We start from the raw sequence: 17,841 nt of genomic DNA, 5'->3' as shown, positions 1-17,841 counted from the left end.
GCACAGAGAGGTTTACCCATGAGGATTTCACAAATATTAAGTGGCAGAATCAGGACTTGAACCCAAGCATCTGGCTCCTTTGTGCTTTCAACTACATTGCTAGTTTTAATTACACTTAGAATTACTTGAATGAGAAAATTTAGGAGTATATACGAGGCCTTTTAAGTATTCATCAGAGTTTGACACCTATAATTTGGGTACTATTTATGTACATACTTCTTTTAGGAGCCAGACTTACTGCATGTCTGAAGTGTAAGATGTAGACGGGGTGCAGTGTCTCACTCCTGTACTCCCTGCCACCATGCCCAGCTATTTTTTTTGTGTTTTTAATAGAGATGGGGTTTCACTATGTTGGCCAGGCTGGTCTTGAACTCCTGACTTCAGGTGATCCATCTGCCTCAGCCTCCCAGAGTGCTGGAATTACAGGCGTGAGCTACCACGCCCAGCTTGTTTTTGCATTTTTTGTAGAGACAGGGTCTCGCCATGTTGCCTAGGCTGGTGTTGAACTCCTGGGCTCAAGTGATCTGCCCTTCTCAGCCTTCCAAAGTGCTGGGATTATAGGTGTGAGCCACTGCGCCTGGCCTATTCTTACTCTTGAAGTGTAATATTTTAATTTATATATTAGATTCTTTGTATTTGACTTACTTGGGAAAAGGAGCAACCCAGTATATTTTGATTCACTGTATCTGGAGTTTCTCTATTATTTCCTAAGTAATGGATTGATGGATTTATTACTATGTGTAGGTCTCTCTGCCTCAGTTTTATTTCCTGCTCTCTTTCTCCTTTTACTTTCAAAGTACTTGGTATTTTATAAACTCTGAAAGAAGGAGTTATGTTGATATTTCATTGTCAATGAGGTAGTGTTTCCGCTTCCTACAGTGGTAAAGTAAAATGAGTTATTGATGTGAATGTGGCCACTTCCTTCCTTTTGAGGTAAAGCAGTAGCAAACAGTAGTTTCTGAAAGTTGTTTCACTTCATTTAGGGCTTACTTTTTTTTCTTTTGGGCAATAAAGTTTTTCCTTAAAACATTTGGCTGCTTTTATTAAAATACTTAGTGAAGTACTTTATTCCCAACTAATCTCTCTAAGTGTTGCTAGTGCTGTGTCTTTTTGTGGGTTTGAGTAGTATAATGCTCAGGAGAAATGTGGTTTTAATGACTGCATCATTTAGAGCTAAAACAGATATAGAATTTAACAAAATGAGGCAGCATTCCCCCTAAAATGTTTTAATTTATGCTTCTGATTTCAGAGTGATCATTTAGGATCAGGAAGTCATTTCAGTAACCGTAAGTATGAGTATGGATTATCATTATAGTTCACCTAGTTCAAGCAAAGAAGAATGTTTATTCATATTTGTTTAACTGTAAAAGATATTCCTACTGCTAAACTTCAACACATGGAACTAGGAAGATGTTAAGATGACTACTGTAACCTCTAACATATATTCTGATAATTACTGAAGCTCTGATTCTCCTTAGATACCTGTATTTTAAAATTGTATATTGTATGAATTACCAAATTCGCGTTGTTGATTAGAGACATAGACATTCATCTTGTGATATTTGGGGTTCATTTTTTATGGAAAGAACATAAACATCATTTTCTAATTTGAAGAAATCAGTCTCAATCCAGGTAGCCATTTAAAAATTACATGTTCAATAAACAATTATGAATTATTTTTAGACTATACACAATCTTTTTTATTCTGCAATGTTAAACAGTTTCTCTAGAAAAATCTATTTTTGTTTATTTCCTAGTGACCATTAAACTATCCTCTTGTACAACAATAATATTTATGCTATAAATTTGAAAGAATATAATTTTTGTTTTGATTGATTATAACATACTTGTTTTATCATCATGTAGCCTAGTTAGTTTAACGGTCTTAGATGTTTCCAAAATCTAACTTATTGATTCTGCTGAGACAGAGCATAGAAAAAAGTAAGAAAAAAAAAACTTAGTATCTATTGTTCAGTAGACTGTAGGTACTTCTCTTATGTTTATAGAAATAATAATGGGGAAAATGGGTATTTTAGAATGAGGATTCTTTTACATTGTACCTTCTGCTTCTCTTTTATTTGAATAATAAAGGAAATAACATCAAATTGATGCTTAGCCTACTTTCGTATGGATGTTTAAGTTAAAATGTCATTTATTTGCATTTATTTAGGAAAAGAAGATATGCTTCTTAAACAGGGTCAGATGTATATGGCAGACTCACAGGTAATAAGTGTCTTTATTTTAAAAAACATTTAAATAAAATTTTTGTGCCTTTGTAGAAAGAGGAGAAAGGAGCATTGTATATATTAAGCATATATTCATAAAGTGAGGTTTTCATTATCAAAAAAAATTGGCTCTGCTTTCTTGAGTTTAATAAAAACAGATATTGCTGTTTCTGGTGCCCTCTAGAGTGTTTTTGATGATAGTGGTTATAGTAAGAGATTTGAATTACAGTTTCATTGCATTTGATACCAAGCTTCTGTTCATTAACAGTGATCAGTTAACTCTTCATATTTACCCATATAAAAGGGAAGATAGATATGAATAATTCAAAAGTAATTTGTTTTTGATTTGAAATATATTTTCCCTTTCAACTAAATATATTATGTTTTAGAAATTTACCTCGAAATACAGAAAACTTCCAGGAGTTAGAGTGTAGTCTGATTTTCTTACCTGCTTTTCTGCTCCTCACTTCACATTTCATTAGATACAGGGTTTGCCTTTCTAGCACTTTCTGTGGACTGCAGAACTGGTAAATATCTGGGCTTTTAAAGGCATTTCTTACATATCTTCATTTGTAGGCAGAGTGAGTTAGCCTAGATGCCTCAGATCTCTTTAAGATGGAAAAATCTAAGATTCTAAATTAGAAGAGTGGTTGTCAGCTTGACCATTAATTAAAAAGATTAGATAAATATTTGATTATGGTAAAACAAGTGTGGAAGTTGTGAAGCTATGTAAGTAATTCTTCATAAATTATAGTAGTCTTAGTTTAAAGATAATTGATAAGTTGAAAGATAATTTAGAAGCAGACGGAGGCTGGGAAATTACTCCATGTTGTCAGTTTTTTTTCCCTCTTGATCCAGGGGAAAGGCAGTTCAGATTTAACTAACAGTGAATCTGTAGGGGTCTGCAGCAAGCTCTGTCCTTGCCTCCTAAGAGGCAAGGATTTGGCTGAAGGGCAGAAGTAGGTTTAAGGCAGAGGGAGAGACCAAGGGAAGTTTTAGGGCAGGAGTGAGTTTATTAAAAAGTGTTAGAGCAGAAACAAAAAGAAGCAAAGTACACTTGAAAGAAGGCCAAGTGGGTGGCTTGAGAGATCCCAGTGCCCTGTTCAGCCCTTACCTTGGGATTTTTATACACTGGCTTGGTTTGGGGGTTTGCATTTCTCCTCCCTTGATTCTTCTCTTGGGGCAGGCTATCTGCATGCATAGTGGCCTGCCAGCACTTAGGAGGGGCCTCATGTATAGTGCCTTTACTAAGGTTGTGCACATGCTCTCTAGGGACTATTTTCCTTGACCAGTCAAATGCCCCCAGAAGAAGGTCATACATCCAATCATTTTACCTCTTAGTGCACATGCTTGAGCCAGCTCATCCAGCTCCTAAGATCTATCGGAAAGCTGCTGGTCACCAGCTCCAGGTGTTTTCTATCTATTGGGAGACTCTTCTGGTTCTGGCTGTGACCAGTTATTCTCTTGACAACTTTAATAACTGGCTGGGTTTATTTTGGTGGTATTTTTATAATTTAAAGAATGTTCTGTTGGAATTAACAGCGAAGGTACGCAGAAGTCAAAAATCTTATTAGAACTTAACCTATAATTCTATGAAATTATCTGCAAATTTAAAATTACAGTACTTGTTTTTATTGAAGGATACAATGGTTTTCTTCAGAATTTGAAGTTCTAAGCACATTATGTGCCATAAAACAGAAATAATAAATATGTTTTGATAAAGTTGATGGTTTTCATATGTGGGTAGGTGTTATAAATGGGTAAAGAAAGACAAAATAGCCCCCAGTGACCATGGTCATTTTTCCTTTGTTCTGCCTGGAATAGACTTAAGTGAACAGAACTCTCAATACGTTGTGACTATGTTAAGGAAATCTTATCCAGAACTGTTTTTCTTACCACAGAAATCAACATTTGATATTTTTCCATCGTACTACCTAATCTGAAAACCCTTTGACTCCTGATGATCTGCAAACTTTCTATAAGTTTGGTGAAAATGTATAGTAAATGTCTCATTTAGGCTTTTGTGATTGATGTCTTTTTTTTTCTTTTTAGTGTACTTCCCCAGGTATACCAGCCCATATGCAAAGCAGATCTATGTTAAGACCTCTGGAGCTATCTTTATCCAGTCCAACATCATACCCTGAAAATGAAATTTTAAAGAAAGAGTTAGACACAATGCGAACTTTCTATGAGTCAGCAAAACAAGACCGACTGAAGCTCCAAAATGAACTGGCACACAAAGTGGCAGAATGCAAAGCGTTGGCATTAGAATGTGAAAGGGTCAAGGAGGATTCAGATGAACAGATAAAGCAATTAGAAGATGCATTAAAAGATGTACAGAAGAGGATGTATGAATCAGAAGGTAAAGTTAAACAAATGCAGACCCATTTTCTTGCCCTTAAAGAACACTTAACAAGTGAAACAGCTACAGGGAATCACAGACTAACCGAGGAACTGAAGGATCAGTTGAAAGACATGAAAGCAAAATGTGAAGGTGCTTCAGCAGAAGTGGGGAAATTAAGAAACCAAATCAAACAAAATGAGATGTTAGTAGAAGAGTTTAAGAGGGATGAAGGCAAGCTGATAGAAGAAAATAAGCGATTGCAGAAGGAACTTAGTATGTGTGAAATGGAGCGAGAGAAGAAAGGAAGAAAGGTCACAGAGATGGAAGGCCAGGCAAAAGAATTGTTAGCAAAGTTGGCCCTTTCCATTCCAGCTGAAAAATTTGAAAACATGAAGAGCTCATTATCAAATGAAGTGAATGAGAAAGCAAAAAAATTAGTAGAAATGGAAAGAGAACATGAAAAATCACTTAGTGAAATTAAACAGTTAACGAGAGAACTTGAGAATGTTAAGGCTAAGCTTGCTCAGCATGTCAAACTGGAGGAACATGAACAGGTTAAGAGCAGATTAGAGCAGAAATCAGGAGAACTTGGGAAGAAGATCACCGAGTTAACATTGAAAAATCAGACACTACAAAAGGAAATTGAAAAAGTTTATCTGGATAATAAGCTCCTTAAGGAGCAAGCACATAACTTAACAATTGAAATGAAAAATCATTATGTTTCTTTAAAAGTAAGTGAAGATATGAAAAAGTCACATAATGCAATTATTGATGATCTTAATAGAAAGCTTTTAGATGTAACACAAAAATATACAGAAAAGAAATTGGAAATGGAGAAATTGCTACTGGAAAATGACAGCTTAAGTAAGAATGTGAGCCACCTAGAAACTGTGTTTGTACCTCCTGAGAAACATGAAAAAGAGGTAACAGCTCTGAAATCCAATATTGTTGAACTTAAGAAACAGCTGTCTGAACTTAAGAAAAAATGTGGTGAAGACCAGGAGAAAATACATGCTCTCATGTCTGAAAACACTAACTTGAAGAAGATGATGAATAATCAGTATGTGCCAGTTAAAACCCATGAAGAAATTAAAACAACACTGAATAACACGTTAGATAAAACTAACAGAGAATTATTAGATATGAGGAAAAAATATGAAGATATAAATCAGGAATTTATAAAACTAAAAGATAAAAATGAAATATTAAAAAGAAACCTGGAAAACACTCAGAACCAAATAAAAGCTGAGTACATCAGCCTGGCAGAGCATGAGGCAAAGATGAGCTCACTAAGTCAGAGCATGAGAAAGGTGCAGGATAGTAATGCTGAAATCCTGGCCAACTACAGAAAAGGCCAAGAAGAGATTGTGACACTGCATGCCGAAATTAAAGCCCAGAAGAAGGAGCTTGACACAATACAAGAATGCATTAAGGTAAAATATGCCCCAATTGTCAGCTTTGAGGAGTGTGAGAGAAAATTTAAAGCAACGGAGAAAGAACTAAAAGACCAGTTATCAGAGCAGACACAGAAGTATAGTGTCAGTGAAGAAGAAGCCAAGAAAAACAAGCAAGAGAATGACAAGTTAAAGAAGGAGATTTTTACCCTTCAGAAAGATTTGAGGGATAAGATGGTTCTCATTGAGAAGTCTCATGAAATGGAAAGAGCATTAAGCAGAAAAACAGAAGAGCTAAACAGACAGTTAAAAGACTTGTCACAGAAACACACAGAAGTAAAGAATGTGAAAGAGAAGCTAGCAGAAGAAAATGCCAAACAGGCTTCTGAGATACTTGCAGTGCAAAATCTTTTGCAAAAACAACATGTTCCATTGGAACAGGTTGAGGCTCTGAAAAAATCTCTTAATGGTACAATTGAGAATCTAAAGGAAGAACTGAAGAACATGCAAAGGTGTTATGAGAAAGAGCAGCAGACAGTGACCAAACTGCATCAGTTGTTGGAGAATCAAAAGAACTCTTCTGTACCCCTGGCAGAGCATTTGCAGATTAAAGAAGCATTTGAGAAAGAAGTTGGAATCATAAAAGCTAGCTTGAGAGAAAAGGAAGAAGAAAGCCAAAACAAAATGGAAGAAGTCTCCAAACTTCAGTCTGAGGTTCAGAATACTAAACAAGCATTAAAAAAGTTAGAGACTAGAGAGGTAGTTGATTTGTCTAAATATAAAGCAACAAAAAGTGATTTGGAGACACAGATTTCCAGCTTAAATGAAAAATTGGCCAATCTGAATAGAAAGTATGAGGAAGTATGTGAGGAAGTTTTGCATGCCAAAAAGAAGGAAATATCTGCAAAAGATGAGAAGGAATTACTACATTTCAGCATTGAGCAAGAAATCAAGGATCAGAAGGAACGATGTGATAAGTCCTTAACAACAATCACAGAGTTACAAAGAAGAATACAAGAATCTGCTAAACAAATAGAAGCAAAAGATAATAAGGTAGGTACAAAATAGTCTGTCTGCATGGCTATGTGTTGGAAACCCCAGAGCAGCACTAGCAGAGTCAAAGGAGAATAGTACTCTACCACAGAATCTCACAGGGAAGTATACACAGGTATTAACAAAGTGACCATTAGACACACCCTTTCCAGTTTGGCAACTTGTGTGCAAAAATTCTGAATTGAAAAAAAAGTGATGTAACATCAACAAAAATCAAAAGCATTTTTCCTTCTGTTTCTTTAGCTGTTCTAGCCAAGAATTGAGGAACAATGGGGAGACTTAAGGCTCATAGATGGAGAGTAAAAAGCCAGTGGGTTTGTGGCATGTGAAAAATGGGGAAGGGGATGGTGGGGAAGCTCTCTTTCTGGGCTGCAAGAAACCAAGCACTCTGGGGAGCATCCAGAGCTGATCTTGGCACTTACCCATCGCAGTAAACAGCCCTCCAATGTATTTTATGTTCGGTTGCTCATGTCTTTCTACAGACTAGTTCCCTCATCCAGAATGTCCTTTTCCTCCTTTTACTGAGTTGAATCCTATACATTCTTTAACATGTTATCTTCCTTCCTAAAGCCCTCACTGTCCAATCTAGCCTATAGTAAATAGTTCCTCCTCCAAGATGCATGTTTGGTTGTGGCTTTGCCATCCATTTAAAACATTTATATTACCTTGTTAGAATTATGTGGTTGATCTTCCCAATCAGTTTTTAAGAGCGGGGTTTATAACTTAACTTTCCATCTTATCTTTCATTCTCATGGTATAATTTACAGAATAGGTACTCAACAATATTTTTGAAACTGATACTGCATAAAGTTTGTACTATGGAGATGAGATATAAAGATTGACTGCAGTTTTATCAATCAACATGTAATGATTAAATGCCTTCTGCATGTCATGTGCTGGAATTACAGTTGAATAAACACAGACACAGACTGTCCTCCCCAGTGGAGAGTACTTGTACGTATCCTCTGGCACACCACCTCCATGATTGACAATTTAAGTGCTCTAAGCTTGTTCAGAAGGTAGTTATGGTATATATAGTAATATATAATTATAAGTGCTAATTATTAATAGCTACTTGTCATTTATTGAGCATGTTACTTATAATTGCATTTGATTGTCTTTTTTTTTCTATTATTATTTTTCCATAAAAAATTTTGTGGGGGAAGGAATGGAGTCATGCTATATTGCCCAGGCTGGTCTTGAATTCCTGAGTTTAAACAATCCTCCTGCCTTGGCTTTCCAAAGTGTTGGGATCATAGGTGTGAGCCACTGTGCCCAACCTGATTTTCTTAACTCTGAAAAATTATCCAACTTTCACCAATGTGGAATCTAAGGCTCAGAAAAGTGAAGGAAATTAGCCACACTCATCTAAGTCAACTCTGTCTGACTTTAAAGTAGTGGGGGAAAAGCTATGTTTCTAGGGACTTCCTATAAACAGCCTCCTTGTTTGTTTGTTTGTTTTTTTTCCACTTGACAACAAAGTGATCTTAAATAATACAACTCTTGGAGGGTATAAAAAACACGTTAATTCTAGACTTACATGGGCCACACCCTTTTACTTTTTACACTTCGTTGCAGGGAATCCCCCTTCCCTTCCTGTGTTCCAGAAGTTACCTGGAAAATAGTTCGTATGCCTTCATAGATGCTTATATATTATCTAAAAGTAAGAACACTAACTTTATACTCATATCTTAGGATATATGTAATATTTATTCTTAATTTGGTATTGCTTTTGTAAAGAATTTCTGGAAAGGAATTTAATTATAAATTACATATTGTATATACTGTTGATAACAATCTTGGCAATATTCATACCTCAGTTTTCTGGTGTATAAAGATAAAGCTTGTGTCTCTGAAAAGGAATGATTTCTGTACAGAGATGTTCATTATACATGAATAAGTGAATAATATGTTTCTCCCACAACTTTTTTTAAAAGATAACTGAACTGCTTAATGATGTGGAAAGACTAAAACAGGCACTCAATGGCCTTTCCCAGCTCACCTACACAAGTGGGAACCCCACCAAGAGACAGAGCCAGCTGATTGACACTCTGCAACACCAAGTGAAATCTCTGCAGCAACAGCTGGCTGTGAGTAACCAGACACATGGGGCTTTGTGTGAATATGTGCTGGTTCCCTGTAGTTAGTTTGTAAGGCTAATTTAGAAATTAACTGTAGCTGTGTTCAGATCCAAGAATGTAATTGTTTTTATATACCAAAAGTTACCTATACTGGTGGTGTAATAATACTTATTGGATGACTACTGTATACCAGGCATGATATTAAACATTTTACATACCTTATCTGTAAACTTTATCTTCATCACAATCCCACAAAACAGGTTTATTTCCTCCATTTGATTCTTAAGGAAACAAAGAGTACAATACTTGATGCCTGGGGTCATTCAGCTTGGGTATAAATCTGAAACTGGCTGACTCCAAATCTAGCATCTTTCTCACTGCAGTGTACCCTCTAAAATATTGGTCCCACTAAATTAAAGGAGGTTTTAAAATAATCTTTTATCTTTGTGAATAAAGAGGCATTCCTATGGTTTTATACCTTGCATAGAAGGATAAGTGCCTGGATTTAGAAGCTTAAGTTAGAAGCTCTGGTCTAAGTCCTGCCACTTATAAGGAAGTGACAAGGAACATTCCCTTTAACCCTTGGTTTTCTCATCCAGAAAATAGAATAATAACTGATTACTTGTTTGTTTACATTTTTTAAAGATGAGTTCTTGCTATGTTGCTTAGGCTGGTCTCCAGTGGGGTCTTACTGTAGGCTGATCTGGGCTCAAGTGATCCTATTGCCTCAGCTTCCTGAGTATCTGGGACTATGTTTTTAATTGAATGCACTAATACACATTGAAATGCTAAGTAAAATGGTCCAATCACATGTAAATTGTTGCCAGTGTTTTCCTATTTCATAGAATTGTTTATGAGTTTTTTTTTTAATAGAAGAAAGGTTTTTTTTTTTTTTAGTGTTTATTTTTTAACACTGTAGGCCTACAGATGAAGGATGGCAAATTGTGGATTTGGATCTTATCCAAAGGGTATAGTGTCCCTTTAATAACTGGAAATATTTGTTTATTTTTTTTATGTTCATAACACTGTGCTAAGCAGGGATGAAGAAAGCATGCCATTCCTGTCACCAAGGAGTTGTGGGTAGAGAGGCAAAATATAGATCCATAGAAAGTAAAATGACAAGATGAGAGATGTCAAATATAGAATTGAGAATGCAGATTCTAAGTGATAGGGGTTTCCAGGAAGGAAAGATTACTGGTGCGGTGGAAGCTAGTTTTAAAGAAGGGAGTACATGGCTTGAACTTGTAAAGTAGATGCTAGTTTGGTAGGTGAAAGGAAAGTAGAGGCTCTTCCTCCAAAGAAAATTGGGTAAAAAAAGACATGGAGGTGGAACACAAGTGGCATGGCCAGAGGGCAGTAAAAGGCCTGCCTATAGAGTAGTCCCCCTCTTATCCACTGAGGGTACATTACAAGACCCCCAGTGGTTGCCTGAAACCATGGATAGGACCTGCTGAACCCTATATATGCTATGTTTTTCCCCCATATTTACATACCTGTGATAAAGTGTAATTTATAAATTGGGCACAGTAAGAGATTAATAACAATAACATAATAAAATAGAACAATGATAACAATATGCCATAATAAAAGTAAAGTGAATACAATCTCTCTGTGTATCTCAAACTGAAATAGAGAAAGTGAAACCACCGATTGCAAAACTCCCAATAAGAGGGGACTGCTGAATTTGAGAGTGAATGTTTGAAGCCAAACTAGAAGTCATTGAGAACCAAACTGATGAATTTGGATTCTCTCATGTATGTAAAGGAGTATCACTCAAGGTTTTCGAGCCAAAAGTGATGTGAGGAAAGAGCTACCTTAGTCTCAGAGGCATGATAAGGAATACAGTGTGGAGATAGTAAGACAGGATAGGAAGCGTTTGCAATAATCCAAATGTGTGATAAGTGTTTGCAGAAGTTCATGGAACTAGATGTGAACTAAAGCAATAATTTCATGTTACTTAAGGAAAGTAGCATTGCTGTCATTATGAATGTTCCCACGTATTCATTAGAGAAGTTTATATTGTTATGTTTTGGAATTATGTATCTGGTAGGTCCAAGGTAGTCTGTTGTTAGAAGTAGTAGGAGTGTCTTAATAATAATAATAGTTTTGTAGCATGAGGCCTGAGCATTGTCCAAACCTTGGAAATATGAATGCTGATATTCAGATCTGCCCATCTTTTCACATTTCTAGGATGCTGACAGACAGCACCAAGAAGTAATTGCAATTTATCGGACACACCTTCTTAGTGCTGCACAGGTAAAGAACTACTTCTCCTTTGGAAAGAATATTGCTTTAGAGATAATAATTTTTTATTTTCAAATAAAGTTATGTGAAAGTAACTGATGTTTAAAGTAGCTGCACCCCATATCCTTACTTAAAAATAATTATGTTTCTTTTAATCATGGTTTGTGCATCTCCAGAAAAAATTTACAAAGCTATACGGCAACACAACATCTTACATTTAGTGCTGTCTCCATCTGCTTGTCACTCAGTTTATAGACAGTTTGGTAACATGTGCTGGCAGCACACATTAATGGTGTTGCTAGCTGGAGACGGTGCCTTGACATCCACACGTGGCTGTCATCTAAAAGGAGAGTGAGAACGACTTTAAATACTAGAAAAGCACAAAACTGACAGCAGGGTGTTGTGTATAGGATTGTAATAATTAAAGAAAAAGTGATCTGTTAAGAGAGAATTGATAATAATTATTTACCAAGCCTTAATTTGGCTTGATAAAGCCAAGGAATAATTAAGGAATAATATTATGAATTCTCTTTTTAAGGGGGGTACTGAGAAAGTTATGGTTAAAAAAGCATACTAAGAAATGATTAGCATATAAAGGATACTATTCTTAATTTCCTGTAGAAACCCCATGAGCACCATCTCTAAAATTCTCAGAATAGATTTTTCAGGAAGAAAATGTACTAAAAGAAACAAATTTTAGAATGACAGGAGAGAGATCGTGGGAATTATTTGGATTTGAAGTGTGTTAGGCCAAACTGTAAAAACCAGCAAGCAAAAAAAAAAAAAAAGAAAAACAAAACCAAAGAAGGGAAAGATGGATGTTAAGAGAAAGCTTCAAAGAAAGGTCAATTTTAAAAAGAGAACTAGATAAAATAATGAAAAGAAAGATACTTTATGAATCAAATTCTTAAAATCAGTAGACCTGGCTTTTCTACAGGAGATGGAGGGGAAACTAACTAATGAAAAAGAATGAATGATATGATAGAATAAGGTATCTTAGCTACTCTCTTTTGAACAAATAAAAGATAAACTAGAATTTTAAAGTTTATTGCAATTATTAAGAGAAGACTATTGAGGGACAGTGAATAGGAAGTTTAAGTGGGGGAAACAGTAGAAAATCTGTATTGGCCATGAGAGGAAGAGCTTGCTCTTAATGAAAAATATAGCAAACTAACAAGCCTTTCCACTTTGCATAATATATACTTCTGGAATTTGAAATTATTTTCTACTGCATCCTAATGAAACATAACAAAAGCAGTTGGCATCAGAAATAGCCTTGCCTTCTGGCATCATAAAGTTAACTAAGATATTAAGTTTAGTCAACTATGGCTAATGTTTGAAATTTAAACATCCTGCTGTTATAGAAACAGATTTTGGAAGCAAAACTTTTTATATTAATGGGAAGTGTTGTGCTGAAACCTCTTCAAGTATTCCAGGAAAGAAAAAGCGTGTGTGCATGTGTGTGCGTGTGTGTGTGTGTTGGAAGGGGGTGCAGTATTATAATAAGCCCACCACATTGACTTGCATTTAATCAACTCATGCCACCATTTTAAGTTTAAAGTATTTTTTAAAAATATAAATAGCTAACATGCATGTAAAAAACATACTTGGTTTCATCAGTAATGGGGGAGATGCAAATGAATAAGAACATAACCATTTTTCACCTGCCGGACTGGCAGTATTACACAAGATTATAGTCGGTTGGGTTAGCCAGAGTGTATGGGAAATGGGCATTTTTACTCTGTTGATGGTAGTGCAGATAATTATAATCTCCATAGAGGGAAATTTTGTAGTACTTAACAGAATTAAAAATTAAGACTGCTTTTTGACCCAGCAGTTTCATCTCTAGTAATCTGTCCATTAAGATTGGAAATATCTTAAATGTCCATTATTAAGAGAATGGATAAAGGAATAAAATACACCCATACAGTGGATATTATACAATAATTTAAAATAATTTGGTAGTTCAAGGGAAAGATTTCTGTGACACTAGGTAAGAAAATAAGATCTTATGTAAAAACAAATATGGGTTTTTTAAATCAATTACTTAAATTTTAATTTTTTTTTAAGAGACAGAATCTTGCTCTGTCATCCAGGCTGGCGTGCAGTGACACAATCATAGCTCACACAGTCTCAACACCTGGGCACAATCAGCTCACACAGCCTCAACTTCTGGGCTCAAGTGATTTTCCTCCCTCAGCCTCCCAAGTAGGTGGGACTACAGGCATATGCCACCACACCCAGCTAATTTTTTTTTTTTTTTTTTTTTTTTTGAGACGGAGTTTCGCTCTTGTTACCCAGGCTGGAGTGCAATGGCGCGATCTCGGCTCACCGCAACCTCCGCCTCCTGGGTTCAGGCAATTCTCCTGCCTCAGCCTCCTGAGTAGCTGGGATTACAGGCACGCGCCACCATGCCCAGCTAATTTTTTGTATTAGTAGAGACGGGGTTTCACCATGTTGACCAGGATGGTCTCGATCTCTTGACCTCGTGATCCACCCGCCTCGGCCTCTCAAAGTACTGGGATCACAGGTGTAAGCCACTGTGCTCGGCCATCAATTAGTTTTCTAATTTAAAAAAAAAAAAGAAAAAAGAAACTCAGCAGCAATAACAACAAATTTCCTTGTAGTTTACTTTGCTCATTTGTAACTTACGCTACCCCTATCATCCAAGGCTGTTACTAAAAAAGAGAAAGTGGGAGGATTGTCTATTTGTTTTCTGGTAATGGATGTTAGAGCAACTGGTGGGCACTACGCTTCTTTTTTTTTTTTTAAAAGACAGAGTCTTGTCCTGTCACCCAGGCTGGAGTGCTGCAGTGTCACAATCTTGGCTCACTGCAACATCCGCCTCCCAGGTTCAAGTGATTCTTCCATCTCAGCCTCCCAAGTAGCTGGGATTACAGGTGTGTGCCACCACACACGGCTAATTTTTGTATTTTTAGTAGAGATGGGGGTTTTGCCATGTTGGCCATTCTGGTCTTGAATTCCTGACCTCAACAGATCCACCTGCCTCAGCCTCCCAAAGTGCTGGGATTGCAGGCATGAGCCACCATGGCCAGCCATGCACTTTATTAGCTGATCATGATAGAACTGTACTCCCTTTTCCAGTAATCCCTTTAGATATCACTACAGTGGTGAGGATTTAGCACGTGATGAATCAGTGACTAGTTATGCTCTGTAAAATCTTTGTCTTTAGAATTCTTATGTAAACAAAGATGTCATAAAATATATTGCTTCTCTTTCTTCTTTCTCCGAAGGGTCACATGGATGAAGATGTTCAGGAGGCTCTGCTCCAGATCATACAAATGCGGCAGGGGCTTGTGTGCTAGCAGTTAGCACTGACTGCCAGTATCTGTTTTATCTTGCTGGTGCTGAACATTCTTTCTACAACTCCATGGTCTTTCTGGGCCATACTGTGCTGGTATAATTAAAATAAAATATATTTTGTTCCATCGGTAGGTTTTTTAAAAATTAGATGAATATGTTAGTCTTTTTCAGTATCAGTTTGAATCTTATTTTCTCTGTGTGTTAATTTTACAAACAGGCAAACAACATAGCACTTTGCCCTGGATTGACTGCATATTTTTAAACCTTCGAGTCTCTAATAAAATGTGAGCCATCTGAGTGAGTCCATATGAAGGGAGGTTAGGCTGAAATAATTGCTTAAAGATTTCTTTCAGAGAAATTAATTTGGTTGGTGGCCACTTTTGGATCAAAAGACCTTTCAGAACCTCACAACTTGAGACATACTACAGTTGCAAGGAATGCATTGTAACTTGGCTGGCTAAGTTATGTCTTTATTGAGGTAACTTCATTAGTGTCTTTGGCCTTTTCTGGAGGTGTAGATATTTTTTCTTTTTACACTAATAACTTTTATGCCTTTTAAAATAAATTGATTTTCATAAATGGTTTATAGTGCTAAATTACATTTAAATGAAGAACAGGCAGGGGTGGAATATATCAGGAATTTATAATAATTGCCTCATAATCTCTACAACAGTATCTTAATTTTTACTTGTGGTGACTATTCTTGCCACAGTATTAGTGAATAATGATAAATGATATACCATATTTTTCAAAGTGTCAAAACCTTTAGACTTTCTTTAGCAATTAGTCTGACATTTGCTACTATAGTAACCAAGCACTCATTATATATGCATCCTCCAAATGTTTCATGCTTATTTATAGGAAAGTTATACTAATGAGATTAATAATGCGAAATACAGTTTTCCTGCAAAATTACCATTAGAGAATTGATTTGAGATAACAGATTTTTAAAGTCTTAAAGAAAAGTACAATAATACAGTAAACTGAAAGAGTATATAGATAGCAATAAAATAACATAAGTGGACATGTTTATAGTAAATACTCTGAAGTAACTAACCATTTTTATTAACTACATCTCATTAGGGAAAGTTTATATGTCTTGTTATTTTTTATTAACATTTTATTTACTATTCAGAGTGAAAATTACTATTTTGACTGTTAACAAATAACTGAGCAAATGAATCGTTGGAGTTGGGTTTTCTTAAATTGCAAAATTTGCCTTAGCAATGATCTTTGAACATCCTGAACCAGATTTTTTTCTTCCATTTTTGTTTAATAGGGCAAAAGTACCATCAAAATCGCTTCTCATACCAAAGAATAAGCCATCATATTTTTTCAGTGTTAAAAAAACAGTGAAAGTCAGAATTGGATTTATTTTTAATTCTTTATACAGTTTACTTAAGCAGTATCTGTTTCTTTAATTTTTTTTGTTTTTGTTTTTTTGAGATGGAGTTTTGTTGGTGTTGTCCAGGTTTGAGTGCAATGGCACAATCTTGGCTCACCGTAACCTCTGCCTCCCAGGTTCAAGCAATTCTCCTGCCTCAGCCTCTTGTGTAGCTGGGATTACAGGCGCCTGTCACCATGCCCAGCTAATTTTTGTATTTTTAGTAGAGATGGGATTTCACTGTGTTGGCAAGGCTGGTCCCAAACTCCTGATCCTGTGACCCACCCGCCTCGGCCTCCCCAAGTGCTGGGGTTACAGGTGTGAGCCACTACGCCCGCCTAATTATTATGTTTAATGTTGTCCTTCAGCATGAGTTCTGTTTCACAAGTTTTAGGCCACCTATTTCAAGAAAAAATAAAATATAAATTAAAAAAGTACCCGGTCGCGGTGGCTCATACCTGTAATCCCAGCACTTTGGGAGGCCAAGGCGGGTGGATCACCTGAGGTCAGAAGTTTGACAATATGGTGAAACCCCATCTGTGCTAAAACTGCAAAAATTAGCCAGGCATGGTGGCAGTTGCCTGTAGTCCCAGCTACTTGGGAGGCTGAGACAGGAGAATCGTTTGAACTGGGAAGGCAGAGGTAATGAGTCAAGATCGTGCCACTATACCCCAGCTTGGGTTACAAAGTGAGACTCCATCTCAAAAAAAAAAATAAATGAAATAAATAAAAATAAAGCTCTACAGTAGAGCAAAGTTTTAAACTGAATATTCATATTCAGTGTTCTATTTTCCACATTAGAGATGGGAAGGGAAGCTTATGTGTATTTTATTTTGTTTTCAACCATCAATAAAGTTTTCTCTAGAATATTGTTTTGAACATCCTTGTAAAATAATTGCAAGTTAAATGGTTTATTTACTGTCTTTGGGACAACTGGGAATAGGACACGATAGGCTCCAAAATACAAATGAGAATACCCATTTTCATTCAGCTATCTGGAGTAAAATATCAAGTGCCTCCTTCAATTAATCTTGTTGTCCTGTTCACTCACCTTTTGATAGCAAAGGCAGAAATTGCATTTACAACACTGAAGACTAAAGCTTTTTAATTAGTAAACAAGTGGAACATAGATAATGGACAATGCTGGTCACTGCCATGCTGTGTTCAGAAAGACACTATGAGACCTGAACATATGGCAAGAGGAAGGAAGAGTGATGCTGTCTAAGATGTACTGAGTGCTCCCTGAGAGAATCACTGAATTCCTATTGGAGTGCAATCCTTCATTGAAAGCGTTATTGCTCTTGTTCTACATAGTTGTTTTCTTGTCACTTCCCCCTCAGAAAAGCATATGCCTTTTGATCGAGGGTCAGTGTTATAAATAATTGTCTATTAAAAGAAAATCAAATATCCATGCATTGAACATCTTAAATTTTAATATTATGGTGAGTATAATCACTTAACTATATGAGCATTGTTCTAGAATTCCGGATGAATTTAGCTTTGTCTTTTTTACGGCTTTTTAGAATCTTTTCTCTTGACCCTAACCAAATTTTATAGTTTACAATTTTCTACTCTTTATAAATGCATTGGCTCATTGCTGCTTTAAAAATCTTGTAGCTTTAGAATATGAGCATCTTTTTCTCCAGTGTTACCAGCTTTCCTCTGACAAGGACCTAAAAACTATTTCACACATATGCTTATTAACCTACCTGAATGTTCATGTCTTTGACTTGTTTCAAAGTAAAACAGGGAAGAGTTTCAAATTAATTTTTGGTGTTCATGGTGACTGGAT

General features: G+C 36.1%; 1 protein-coding gene across 1 annotated transcript in view; it reads left to right on the top strand.

Annotated features, from left to right (window-relative positions):
• The window catches only part of UACA (uveal autoantigen with coiled-coil domains and ankyrin repeats), a 40,037-nt gene extending 25,247 nt beyond the window's left edge, over window positions 1-14,790 (top strand). Inside the window, exons 14-19 of the mRNA XM_012451315.2 lie at window positions 1,250-1,286; window positions 2,171-2,223; window positions 4,278-7,016; window positions 8,954-9,106; window positions 11,288-11,353; window positions 14,596-14,790. Coding sequence (XP_012306738.2) covers window positions 1,250-1,286; window positions 2,171-2,223; window positions 4,278-7,016; window positions 8,954-9,106; window positions 11,288-11,353; window positions 14,596-14,667 — 3,120 coding nt within the window. The 3' untranslated portion in view covers window positions 14,668-14,790. The remainder of the gene's footprint in view (window positions 1-1,249; window positions 1,287-2,170; window positions 2,224-4,277; window positions 7,017-8,953; window positions 9,107-11,287; window positions 11,354-14,595) is intronic.
• Window positions 14,791-17,841: the final 3,051 nt, after the last annotated feature.

Source organism: Aotus nancymaae, unplaced genomic scaffold, assembly GCF_030222135.1.
Source record: "Aotus nancymaae isolate 86718 unplaced genomic scaffold, 86718_ANA_hifiasm-v0.15.2.pri h1tg000003l, whole genome shotgun sequence".
Lineage (NCBI taxonomy): Eukaryota > Metazoa > Chordata > Mammalia > Primates > Aotidae > Aotus > Aotus nancymaae.
This window is presented reverse-complemented; position numbering and strand designations above follow the sequence as displayed.